This window comes from Dioscorea cayenensis, unplaced genomic scaffold (genome assembly GCF_009730915.1).
Source record: "Dioscorea cayenensis subsp. rotundata cultivar TDr96_F1 unplaced genomic scaffold, TDr96_F1_v2_PseudoChromosome.rev07_lg8_w22 25.fasta BLBR01000374.1, whole genome shotgun sequence".
Taxonomy (NCBI): domain Eukaryota; kingdom Viridiplantae; phylum Streptophyta; class Magnoliopsida; order Dioscoreales; family Dioscoreaceae; genus Dioscorea; species Dioscorea cayenensis.
The window spans coordinates 129185-141577 of record NW_024086765.1 but is presented as its reverse complement, the minus strand read 5'-3'; the positions used below and the strand labels follow the sequence as shown (position 1 = coordinate 141577).

The window sequence follows — 12393 nt, the reverse complement described above, 5'->3', positions numbered from 1 at the left end:
TGAAATATAAACTAACAGTGTAACACTATACAACTGAGTCTTAAATAATGAAACTACAAGTCTACAACCAAAGAGTTTGTTTATTTGGCCTGAAATAATAGGAAAGAGTAAGAAAGTTACTCAAATACAGTGTTTTTTTTTTAGTAATTTATTTTAGTCTAAATGGAGAGAATCGAAAATTGACTCATTTTAGTGATTTTTTTTATTTTTGAATAAAACTCATTTTTAGATTATTTTTTTTTTAATTGTAGTGATGGAAACGAAGCTCATTTTACTGTACATTAATACCTTACTGGAAGCATTTCATATAGTATCATTTCTTTGTATTTCTCCATTTCAAGCATTTCATAATAAATAACACCCATTTAAGGTAGAAATTGATAAAATAATGTATAATGAAACATAAACAATATTTCAAAGCAAAATTATAAAATATGTTATGCATTTGTTGCACCCAAGGAGGAGAGGTGATTCTCTCTACACTTAGGAGCTGTAGAGCCCCTTTTCCTTTTTTTTGTGTTCAGTTTTTAGTGGATTTCAGCAGTGTACTTGTTGCTCTATGTTTATTATATTTTTTTTATTTAGTTTAGTTTTTATCACTAAACTCTTTTTATATTTATTTATTTATTTTTAATAAATATGGATAAATCACGTGCATGAGATGATCACACACCAATAAATGAGTTTTACAACACTTATACTCTCCATTTGTGTGAATTAAAGTTTAAATCTGTCTCTTTCTATGCAAAAAAAAAAAACTTAATATTAAATTATCAAATATTTATTTTTAATAAATTTTGTATTTATTCAATTTATAAAAATATGAATTGTGTCTCGGATTAAAATTAAAAGAAGTTCGGAGTTAAAAAAAAAAAAAGTCAAGAGCACCGAAATAATAACAAACATTACCGGAGACAGGTGGCACTACGTGAATACTTACATTTACATAAATTTACATCTTCTTTGCAAGTTGCAACACAAGAAAGAAACAAAGGATTTTTTTAAAAAATTTCTTTAGTCTCGGACCATAACAAGTGTTTGCCTTCTCCACCATCAACTCCATAACATTCCTTTTCAACAGTGATTGATGTTGTCCATCGTTCAAAAATTTTTATCCAATTTTGATGGAGCATATGGTTCCCCAGCTCTGCTAATATTCTTCCCATAATAGACTCTCTTTCTCTCTCTCCCACTTAAAAGAGAAATTGATAAAATAATGGATATTGAAATATAAACATTTCAAGCTATATTACAAAATTTGTTATTTATTTGTTGCACGAGATTTTCTTTGCTATTAGGAGCCCCTATTCCCCTCATTGTATTTATTTCCAGTGGATTTCTGCTAAAATTTTCTCCATGATTAAGAGCTCCTGTTCTTTCTTATTATATTTATTTCTAGTGGATTTTTACTTATCTAATTAGTTTAGTTTTTACCACCCAATTTTTTTGTTATTTACTTATTAATTTATTTATTTTAATAATATGGATAAATCATATGTGAAAAAACAGACAAACGAGAGAACTTAAGCTCTATAATATTTATATTTTTTATATGCACAAAGTAATATTTAAATTTATCTGTTAAACAGAATGAACATCAAATATATATATATATATATATATAATCTGATATCAATAAATTAAGTGATTGTTTTTAATACATTATTGGTTTGAAACAAGCACATCGGATTAATGAAATTGAAAGAAGCTCAGAGTGCCATATAATAACAAACATCCCTGAGACACGTGGCACACAGTAAAATGAACACACTCATGAACATACATTTACATTTTCTTTACAACAAAACAAAGAAGCAAAGGAATTTATTTATTTATTTATTATTTACTTTATTAGTCTCGTCCATGAAGAAGTGTTTGCCTTCTCCACCATCATCATCTCCATAACATTCATTTTCAACACTGATTCTGATTGATATGATGTTGTCCTTCACTGAACAAATTTTTATCCATTCCAGTGGAGCATATTGTCTTGTCCCCCACCTCTTTCAAGATTCTTACCATAATGCACACTCTTTATCTCCCTCACTTAACACCGTGAACGTCGCCGCATGAACCCATCTCTTTTTGGAGAAAATTCCAAAGACATCTCTATCATATGAAAGATCACAAGCACATGAAGTTGCTCTGACACTGAAGGTGCTCTGACACTTGGGTTTTGAGATCTTCACTTCTTTCAGTGTTTTCAGTTATGATCCCAAGTGTTTGATGCCTTTTGATCAATCCTTTGATAGGATTTTTCTTCTTATTTTTTGTATTTTAATTGTGGAGTTTATTTGAAGAACAATGGGTGAAGCTGGTCCTTCCATTGCCAAAGATGTCACTGAAGTGAGTTCTTATTTTTTTTTTTTTAGTTTTATTTTTTTTCATAATATTTATTGAATCAGTGATGTTCTTTATATGTGAAGAGTTATATTTTTTTTGGAGTGGAATTTTTGAGTGTTTTCATGTCTGGAATGCTTAGTTGATTGGGAATACACCGTTGGTGTATCTAAACAATGTTGTCACTGGCTGCCGAGCTAGAATTGCTGCTAAGCTGGAGACTATGCAGCCTTGTTCCAGTGTTAAGGACAGGCAATGGCTTTTTATCCCTTATTTTTTGTTAAAAATCTCATTTTTTTTTCTTCTATGATTTAATTTATTGTAGCTCTGAGACATTTGGTTAATGTTCTGTTTACTAGGATTGGATACAGTATGATTGCTGATGCTGAGGAGAAGGGCCTTATCACACCTGGCAAGGTTAGCAAGTTCAGCACTTGAAAATGACGATTAAGTTTTGAACACTCTTTCCTTTTTTTTTTTTTGTTAGTATGTAAGGTTGTTTTTTCATACATTTGATGCGCCTGAGTTCAGTGTTTACCATGGTTTCTATGAATGCTCTGTCTTTGTTCATTGTATACATGGCTGTAGTATCCATGAATGACAATCTTGATAAATATTCTTTTCATTTGGTTTTTGATATGTAAGCATCATACTTAAATCATTGATCATTGGTTGAAAAAATCATTATAATTGCTTAATATATTAAGAGCATGCTTTCATTTGCTAATGTTCTTGTCACTCTTCTTACTGTGGTAATGTATGACTGGAATTGATCTCAAATTCTATAAACCAACCATTTCGATAAAGCTGTCTATGCTTATCTAGATTGTTTGCTGAAACCTTATTTTCATTACTGTGGAGTGTTAAGCTGACATATATTTCCTTTCTTTGGCATTATGAATTTGGTATAAGAGTGTCTTGATTGAGGCCACTAGTGGTAACACCGGCATCGGCCTCGCCTTCATAGCGGCCGCAAAGGGTTACAAGCTCGTTCTCACAATGCCGGCCTCTATGACACTCGAGAGAAGGATAATTCTGAAAGCTTTTGGTGCAGAGTTAGTCCTTACTGATCCAAATGCAGGCTTGAAAGGTGCAATTGCAAAGGCTAAGGAATTGGCAGCAAAAACACCCCATTCTTACATTCTTCAGCAATTCGATAATCCTGCCAACCCAAATGTATATATATATATATATTGCATTGTAATTCAGAACTGAGCTTAATTTTGCTTTTCTTGAATAGTTTCATCATTGATGTTATTTGTATGAATCTGCAGATACATTATGAGACAACTGGGCCTGAAATTTGGAAAGGTACTGGTGGTATGATTGATGCTTTTGTTGCCGGTGTTGGGACCGGAGGCACAATCACTGGAACTGGGAAGTATCTGAAGGAGCAAAATCCTGACATTAAGGTTTGTCTGAGTGGACACTGATGTTGTGGATTTCATGAGTTCAGATTCAATTCTCTTGAGCTTGGTAAATTTAACTAAGTTCTTGTGTCTGTCTTGTGATCAAGGTCTATGGTGTGGAGCCAGCTGAAAGTGCATTTTTATCTGAAGGAAAACTTGGTGGGTTGTTTTTATCTTTTTATTTCTTGTGTTATCTATTAATTTATCATTGAATCATTTCAATAAAATTGACTACTAACTTGTTTCTATTAAATACCATCACTGTAAGTTTTTAATACATGTGCCATGTATTCATGCATATGTGAGCGAGGAAAATGATTCTATTTTTAAAAACTATATTTTTTTATAATTTTATAATAAACACATTTTTTGTTTCCATTTTTAAAAGCTGATTCATTGAACATATCAAAGCAAACAGGTTTTCTTAAAACAAAAAACAAAAACAAAAAAAAAATCTTATTAAAACAAAAATAGGAAAAATACTCTCAAAAGTCAAAACAAACAGGTCTTAATTTTTAGTCAAAATTTTCATGATTTGAGCTGACCAAATATCTTCTTTCTAGGTCCTCACCTGATCCCAGGGATTGGTGTAAGCTTTATTTCTGGAGTTATTGATCTTAATATTATGGATGAAATTGTCAAGGTAAGCCACCAAACTTCTCATTTAGCAATGTCATTGTGCATTCATGATTTTATCTTGCAATTTGAAAGGATTTATGTGCTTTGACAAATTTTCAACAATTTCTAATGCAAGGCCAATACATCATCAATCCATGAACATATTGGCCTATATTTATTTGTTTTGTGTACATAAAAAAGAACATGCATCATTTATGCAAACAATTTGGTTTGTGTAAATAATTGAAGACTGCTAGAAAATGTAGTTTGTGAAATTTCTATTCAAGATTTCTGTTACTCTAGATGAGGATTTACACAAAATACTGTCACTATTTCTTGATCTTGATGTACTTTGTGGGTTTTATTTTTTTTCAACTTCTTTTACTTTGGATTTCTCTGTATTTTTTTATTCTTATTGCACATGAAACACCTAAATTTTGTGTGTTGGTGATTTGGCAAAAAAAAAAAAAAAAGGTTTCAAGTGAAGAAGCTATTGAAACAGCAAAACTTCTTGCACTGAAGGAAGGGTTGTTGGTGAGTTTATCAATGCTCTCTTCTAGTTACAAACTTAAAATGATGAGAATTCCATAATAGTTTATACATTGTCTAATGTCTTTTGTTTGTGATGCTAAAGTAGAACATTACTTTGTAGGTTGGTATATCATCTGGTGCTGCTGCCGCTGCTGCTATTAAGCTTGCCCGGAGACCAGAAAACGACGGGAAACTCATTGTTGTAAGCTTATACCTTTTTCAATTGCTTCATAGATTATTTTGTCATCTTAATTTTCCCATCCTGAAAGTTCTTCACTGCAGATGAATAAATTGCTGAGAAAAAAATCCATGTCCTTCAAATGAATATTGCATTGCATATCTTTGCAAAACTTTTCCGCATGTGAAACATCAATAGCTCACATTTTGCTGATAATCAATTCGTATTCTTGCGGAGTCTACATAATCTTTTGAGTATACTACTCGACTTCTAAGTTCTGTAAAGACTTAAGAGAATCATATTATTTGATTTCCTCTCCAAATTATATGGAGTATACAAAGTGCAGCCACTAAAAACTTTCAATCATTCCAAAATTAGTTACTAATCTGGCAGTCCGAAGATCTTAATCGAGGTAAATTTGTTGCAGACCTTTACCACTAACACAAATGTCTGCTCTTGTTGAATTTTCACAAAAAATTCTTTGAGAATCTCCCTCAATAAACTTCTCCGGTTTTGTGCTTTCATGTGACTGCCATATTAAGCTTTGGTTACTTTAGGAACCAATCTTAGAATCTGAAGAACTTCTCTTGCATCCATTTCATGGCACCAGTGCACATGTGGGGCTATAAATGTGCCGGTCTCAGCTTGAGCTCAAAATTAACTTAAATATATTTGCTTGAGGTCGGCTTTCTGAAAGCTTGAGCCTAGGCACAATATTGTCAAGAGCTCAAAATTAAATTGTTCTATACAATAGGCAAAACAAACTGAATTTAAATTTCACCATGAGGGTCGAAATATGTTTTTGTTCCTCATATAATAATTGTATGTGATCGAGCCAATCTCGGCTTGAAATTAATTTTGAGCTTGAACTTTTACCCAGCTCAAGAACGGGCTTAATCAATTGACAGGCCTAGGCATAGTACTATTTCTAAGTCAATTTTGCTGATAAATGCAGGTGATTTTACCTAGTGCCGGAGAGCGTTATCTTTCCTCTGTGCTCTTCCAGACGATCAAAGATGAAGCGGAGAACATGGTTTTTGAGCCTTGAGAATTCGAACAATCAACATTGTTTTACCAGACATCATCGTGTCTGTGTTTCTTTGGAGTGATTGGAATAAGAGAAGTTATCTACTGAAGAAGCACTGTCTATGTGCTTCATAATGTTATTATCAAACATGAAGAAGATTTTCTTATTTCTTGATGTTTTTCTGCTTTACAAGAGTTTAAATAGCCAAACAATTACAAGGTAAGTAATCGTAATCTCTACAATTAAGAGGTAATCTCTACAATCATGGGTGCAATCAACTAAATATAGAATATCCTAATATAGCCTAATCACAGCTATAATCACAGCTATATAAAAGATTTCTTATAGCTAATATACATAGTTGTATTATTTAGCAGGCTATTTTTCAACACTCCCCCTCAAGTTGGCATGAAAATATCTTTCAAGGCCAGCTTAAAAATTAGACTATCAAACTGTTTCTTCTGAAGACCTTTAGTTAAGATATCTGCTACTTGGTCTGTGGAAGGAATATACACCATGCAAATTACTCCTCCATCGATTTTTACTTTAATGAAATGCTTGTCTATCTCCACATGTTTTGTTCGATCATGAAGAACTGGATTGTGTGAAATGGCAATTGCTGATTTATTATCGCAGTATACTTTAATCGGTGGTGGGGTAGAGATTTTCAATTCTTCAAGAACTCTCCTAATCCACAAAACTTCACTAATTCCATGAGCCACCGATCTAAACTCAGCTTCTGCACTACTTCTAGCCACAACACTTTGTTTTTTACTTCTCCAAGTCACCAAGTTTCCTCCTACAAAGGTGCAGTATCCTGAAGTAGATCGTCTGTCTGTAACACTCCCAGCCCAATCTGCATCTGTAAATGCCTCGATTTGTAAGTGCCCATTATTTTTAAAAATCAATCCTCTTCCAGGTGTCCCTTTTAGGTACCTGAGAAATCGGTAGACAGCATCTAAGTGGTCTGAGTTTGGAGAATGCATAAATTGGCTTACCACACTAACGGCAAAGGAGATATCAGGGCGAGTGTGTGAGAGATAGATTAATCTTCCAATGAGTCTTTGATATTGATCTTTGTCAACACCAACAACTGTATCACTTACTTGTAGTTTTTTATTAGGTTAAATTGGAGTTTCAACTGCTTTGCATCCAAGCATCCTAGTTTCACTGAGTAGGTCAAGCACATACTTTCGTTGATTGATAAAAATCCCTTCTTGTGATCTAGCAAACTCAATGCCAAGGAAGTATTTCACTGGCCCTAAGTCTTTAGTTTCAAATTCAGTGGCAATTCTTGCTTTCAACGTCTCGATTTCTTTAACATCATCACCTGTAAGAATAATATCATCGACGTAGACAATGAGTATAGCCAATTTACCTGCCTTTGAATATTTATAGAACATAGTATGATCGGCTTGACTCTGAAAATATTCATATCCTTTTATGGCCTTCCCGAACCTTTCAAACCAAGCCCGAGGGGATTGCTTTAGCCCATACAAAGATTTCTTCAATCTGCAAACCTTGTTCTCGCCAAACTTCTTCTCAAAACCTGGTGGGGGATCCATAAAGACTTCTTCTTCCAATTTGCCATTGAAGAAAGCATTTTTTACATCAAGTTGATGCAAAGGCCAATTACAATTTGCTGCTATGGATAGAAGAACACGAATCGAATTTATCTTGGCTACCGGGGCAAAGGTCTCCTAATAGTCAATCCCGTAGGTCTGAGTAAACCCCTTTGCCACGAGTCGTGCTTTGTATCTTTCAACACTTCCATCAGCCTTGCATTTTATAGTAAAAACCCACTTACATCCGACAGTGGTTTTGTCCTTTGGCAAGTCAACAACTTCCCAAGTCTCATTTTTCAAAAGAGCATCCATCTCCTCCTTGATTGCTAACCTCCAGGTCGGACTATTGAGTGCTTCCTGTATTGTTCTAGGTTCAGACAAGTTAGAGATTTTTGACAAAAAACTTCTGTGTTTGGGTGTAATTTTTTTATAAGACAAATATTTTGCAATAGGGTGTTTTGTTGTACAAGAGCGGACTCCTTTCCTATTGGCTATAGGAAGATCTAGATCTACTATATCCTGATTTTGAGATTCTGTAGATGTAAAGATGGGATCAAGGTTTGGAATTACCTGTGTTTCTTGAAGACCATTACCCGGTTCTTGATTTTGGGAAGAAACCAAAGGATCAATTTGGGCAATCTTCCTTGTATGAAACCTTCTCCTAGAATAAACCAGAGGCTCGACTACAATTTTTCGTAGTATTTCTCCCCTTCACTAGGCAAAAATAACTTTTGGTATCCGATGACCGGGATTCTCATTATTTTTTTATTATTTTTGACCCATTATTTCGGGTTCTTGTTTATCAAAAGACATTTGGTGTTAAAAATCATTTTTAGGTAATGGTTGAGATACTTGCCAAAAAAATCATCTTTATTTAAAAACATACTCCTCATGAAGTTGATTTTTTTATTGAAAAAACGGTATCTTTTCCAAGAAGATTACATCCATACTAATGTAGGTTTTTCTTTTGAAATAGGATTAAAAACATTTTGTACCCTTTTTTATTTGGAACATATCCGATAAAAATACATTTTTTAGACTTAGGATCTAGTTTTGATCGAAACTTGGTTGGAATATGAACAAAGCATGTGCACCCAAAGACCTTTAAAGGAATGTCTGATGACATTCGAAGAATTGGAAATGTTTCTTTTAATTTGTTTAGCGGAGTCATGAATTTTAAAACTCGAGTAGGCATTCGGTTTATCAAATATGAAGATGTTAAAACAGCGTCCCCCCACAAATATTTGGGAACATTCATCGAAAACATGATAGCCCTAGCAACTTCTAGTAAATGTCTATTTTTTCTTTCGGCAATCCCATTTTGTTGTGGAGTATCACGACATGTAGATTGGTGAATTATGCCCTTGTTCTTTAGAAACTCCCCTAAACATTCATTAAAATACTCGGTTCCATTGTCTGATCTAAGGATGCAAATTTTTGTTTGAAATTGAGTTTCAATCATGTTATAAAAATCCTTAAAAAGTTTTTCAACTTCAGATTTCCTGCTTATAAGGTAAACCCAACATATTCTAGTGTGATCATCAATAAAAGTTACAAAACCTATTTTTCCGGATAATGTTTTTATTTTTGAAGGCCCCCAAACATCACTATGTATCATAAAAAATGGTTTTGAAGGATAATAAGGTTTAGGTGAAAACTTTGTTCTATGGATTTTTGATAAAAAACAAGTTTCACATTGAAGTAAAGAGCAATCAACACCTTTAAATATATCAGGAAATAAATGTCTCAAATAAGAAAAGCTAGGATGACCAAGTCTAAAATGCCATTCCATTATTCTGTCTAAAGTAGAGTTCGAACTCATACTACTATAAGCTTGAGCCTTTTTATTCTTAGGAGTGGTCTCATCAAAATAGTAAAGCCCGCCTATCTCTTTAGCTTTCCCAATCATCATCCCCGAGCTCTGGTCCTGAAAAACACAAGAAGAATCACAAAAAAATAACACGACAGTTAGAATCCTTTGAAAGTTTGCTGACAGACAAAAGGTTACATTTGAGTTTTGGAACATGGAGTACCGATTTAAGACTTATTCTCTTGGATAGATTAATGTTTCCTTTCCCAGCAATAGGAGAGAAACTACCATCAGCAATACGAATCTTATTATTTGATTTCCTCTCCAAATTATACGGAGTATACAAAGTGCAGCCACTAAAAACTTTCTATCATTCCAAAATTAGTTACTAATCTGGCAGTCCGAAGATCTTAATCGAGGTAAATTTGTTGCAGACCTTTACCACTAACACAAATGTCTGCTCTTGTTGAATTTTCACAAAAAATTCTTTGAGAATCTCCCTCAATAAACTTCTCCGGTTTTGCCGTATTAAGCTTTGGTTACTTTAGGAACCAATCTTAGAAACTGAAGAACTTCTCTTGCATCCATTTCATGGCACCAGTGCACATGTGGGGCTATAAATGTGCCGGTCTCAGCTTGAGCTCAAAATTAGCTTCAATATATTTGCTCGAGGTCGGCTTTCTGAAAGCTCGAGCCTAGCACAATTTAGTCAAGAGCACAAAATTAAAAAGTTCTATACAATAGGCAAAACAAACTACAATGAGGGTCGAAATATGTTTTTGTTACTCATATAATAAAAATATATGATCGAGACAAGCTCGGCTTGAAATTAATTTTGAGTTTGAACTTTTACCCAGCTCAAGAACGGGCTTAATCAATTGACAGGCCTAGGCATAGTACTATTTCTAAGTCAATTTTGCTGATAAATGCAGGTGATTTTTCCTAGTGCCGGAGGGCGTTATCTTTCCTCCGTGCTCTTCCAGTCAATCAAAGATGAAGCGGAGAACATGGTTTTTGAGCCTTGAGAATTCGAACAATCAACATTGTTTTACCAGACATCATCGTGTCTGTGTTTCTTTGGAGTGATAGGAATAAGAGAAGTTATCTACTGAAGAAGCACTGTCTATGTGCTTGATAATGTTCTTGAATAACAAAGAACTTTTATGTACTGAATCTTCTATTAAATTTCTGCCTGATTTAATGTTCCATTAATGGATCAAGGAAGTAGTTTTGTTTGTTATGTTTGGAATAAGTGAATCAAGATGCCCAGTGGTATTAATTAATTTCTAATTATGGTCCTTAAATCATAGTTAAGGGTTATTGTTGCTTGATTTTTGGCACTAATTAACAGTAGCTGTTTGAATCGTTAATTATTAAAAGTCATTTGAATTAATTTCAGGCAGTAATGTTTCAATGGAAAACTTTATAATTAGCCGACCTTTGTTTGGATTGCCTCTATTTTTCCCCATTCTTCTGGAAAAAATTAAGGATATTTAAGAATATGTCATTTGGATTTTTTACTTTTTAAATAAAAAGATGCTCCAGAAGAATTCCCATACTCTTTGTCAGATGGTAGGAGTTCTAAATTTTTTCTTGCAAACAATTTTTTAAAAAAATTTATTTAATTCCCATACTTTTTAAAAAATGTGAATTAATTTTATTGTGGGAGTTAATTCTACGACAATAGTGGTTCAGATGTGCATAAATTGATATTATCGGATTTAGTCCCCCGATATAATTCATTACTCACTTTCTCACATAATTTATAATATTTCTCTGATAACAATGAATAAGACGTCAATGACACAAATTTTGAATAGAAAGTAAGATTATAGATTGTATTTTCACAAACTAAAAGTAGAGGTGTGAATCACAAATAAGATTCAATTCATCTAATTATCTACAATATTTTCTATGACAAATTCATAGGTTAAAAGTGACACTTCACTTAGAAGATTTGAGTAGGAATATAATAAATAATAACTAATCCAGAATATTTGTCAAACTCATCTACAAAATTAAGGCGTAAGAGCATGAGTTCTTGGTCTTGCACAATCTTTAAGTAAAAAAAAGTTGCCGACTAGGTGTTACCGGGCCTCTATACCTATCAGGTTTTATGACAAAGCACTCATCTTTGTTACAAAGAAACCCAGCTATAATCATCAATTAGATGGTGACTTTAGCACAGGGAACACTTACAAATCTCCACGTTCCTCTCCTTCCCGGCAATGACAGCAACAACTTCTACAGCTATATATAGAGAAGAAGATGAAGGAAGTGTCAGTTTTCTATTATTCTTTGGGATTCAAACCAATGTCATTGGCAGAAAGACCGTTTGGTTCGCAATAATGATATATTACCGCGGTAATGAGATTAGTTCATCTCCAATAGATGACCCAAATCTCAAATTTTGGGTCAAATTTTGGGTCCCACAAGAATATTAATTTTTTAATTATTTTTTATTTTTATAATTATTGTAATTAAAATTATAAAACTACTAATTCATTAATATAATTATAACTAGTTATTATATATCTACAATTAATTTGTGTGTAATTAATTACTTAATTAATAATAAAATTATTAATTAAATTAATTTATGATCAAATTTATGAAACTGGAATAGTTAAAATTTTATTGAAAAATAACCTTAATAAAAGCTAATACAATGCAAATACTAATTACATTAAAACTAATATTCTGGTAAACCAGCAGCACTTCCGCCTAGATTGTTGAAATAGTTTCCAAAGAGATTCGAGGTTGAAGGAGGTGATTGTTGAAAATATCCTCTTTTTTGCATAATTCGTGCTTGTTCAGATTGAATATAAGCACGAATATTAGGATCAGTAATTATGCTCAAATCTGTAGGCAATATCTTATTTTCTTCTTTAAATTCTTTCATAGCCATTTTATCT

General features: G+C 33.0%; 1 protein-coding gene across 2 annotated transcripts; it reads left to right on the top strand.

Moving 5' to 3' along the window:
* The first annotated feature begins 2047 nt into the window (after positions 1 to 2047).
* Positions 2048 to 10559, top strand: LOC120254179 (cysteine synthase-like). Of its 2 annotated transcripts, none has more exons than XM_039262329.1 (10): positions 2048 to 2346; positions 2483 to 2592; positions 2700 to 2757; positions 3253 to 3516; positions 3615 to 3752; positions 3857 to 3908; positions 4313 to 4392; positions 4842 to 4901; positions 5020 to 5100; positions 10411 to 10559. In XM_039262329.1, the coding sequence occupies exons 1-10, from the start codon at positions 2305 to 2307 to the stop codon at positions 10501 to 10503; spliced, it is 978 nt and encodes a 325-aa protein (XP_039118263.1). In that variant the 5' UTR covers positions 2048 to 2304; the 3' UTR covers positions 10504 to 10559. The 2 variants fall into 2 exon arrangements, with proteins under 2 accessions (XP_039118263.1, XP_039118262.1); XM_039262328.1 differs by lacking the exon at positions 10411 to 10559 and adding an exon at positions 6032 to 6269 and having other exon boundaries at positions 2052 to 2346.
* Positions 10560 to 12393: the final 1834 nt, after the last annotated feature.

What these genes read in the sequence shown, in the direction of transcription:
- LOC120254179 (XM_039262329.1), top strand. Translation starts at nt 2,305, where the DNA reads ATGGGTGAAGCTGGTCCTTCCATTGCCAAAGATGTCACTGAA. An exon ending in ATAATCCTGCCAACCCAAAT is followed by an intron (nt 3,517 to 3,614) that starts GTATATATATAT and finishes ATGAATCTGCAG; the next exon opens with ATACATTATGAGACAACTGG. An exon ending in TTTATCTGAAGGAAAACTTG is followed by an intron (nt 3,909 to 4,312) that starts GTGGGTTGTTTT and finishes TCTTCTTTCTAG; the next exon opens with GTCCTCACCTGATCCCAGGG.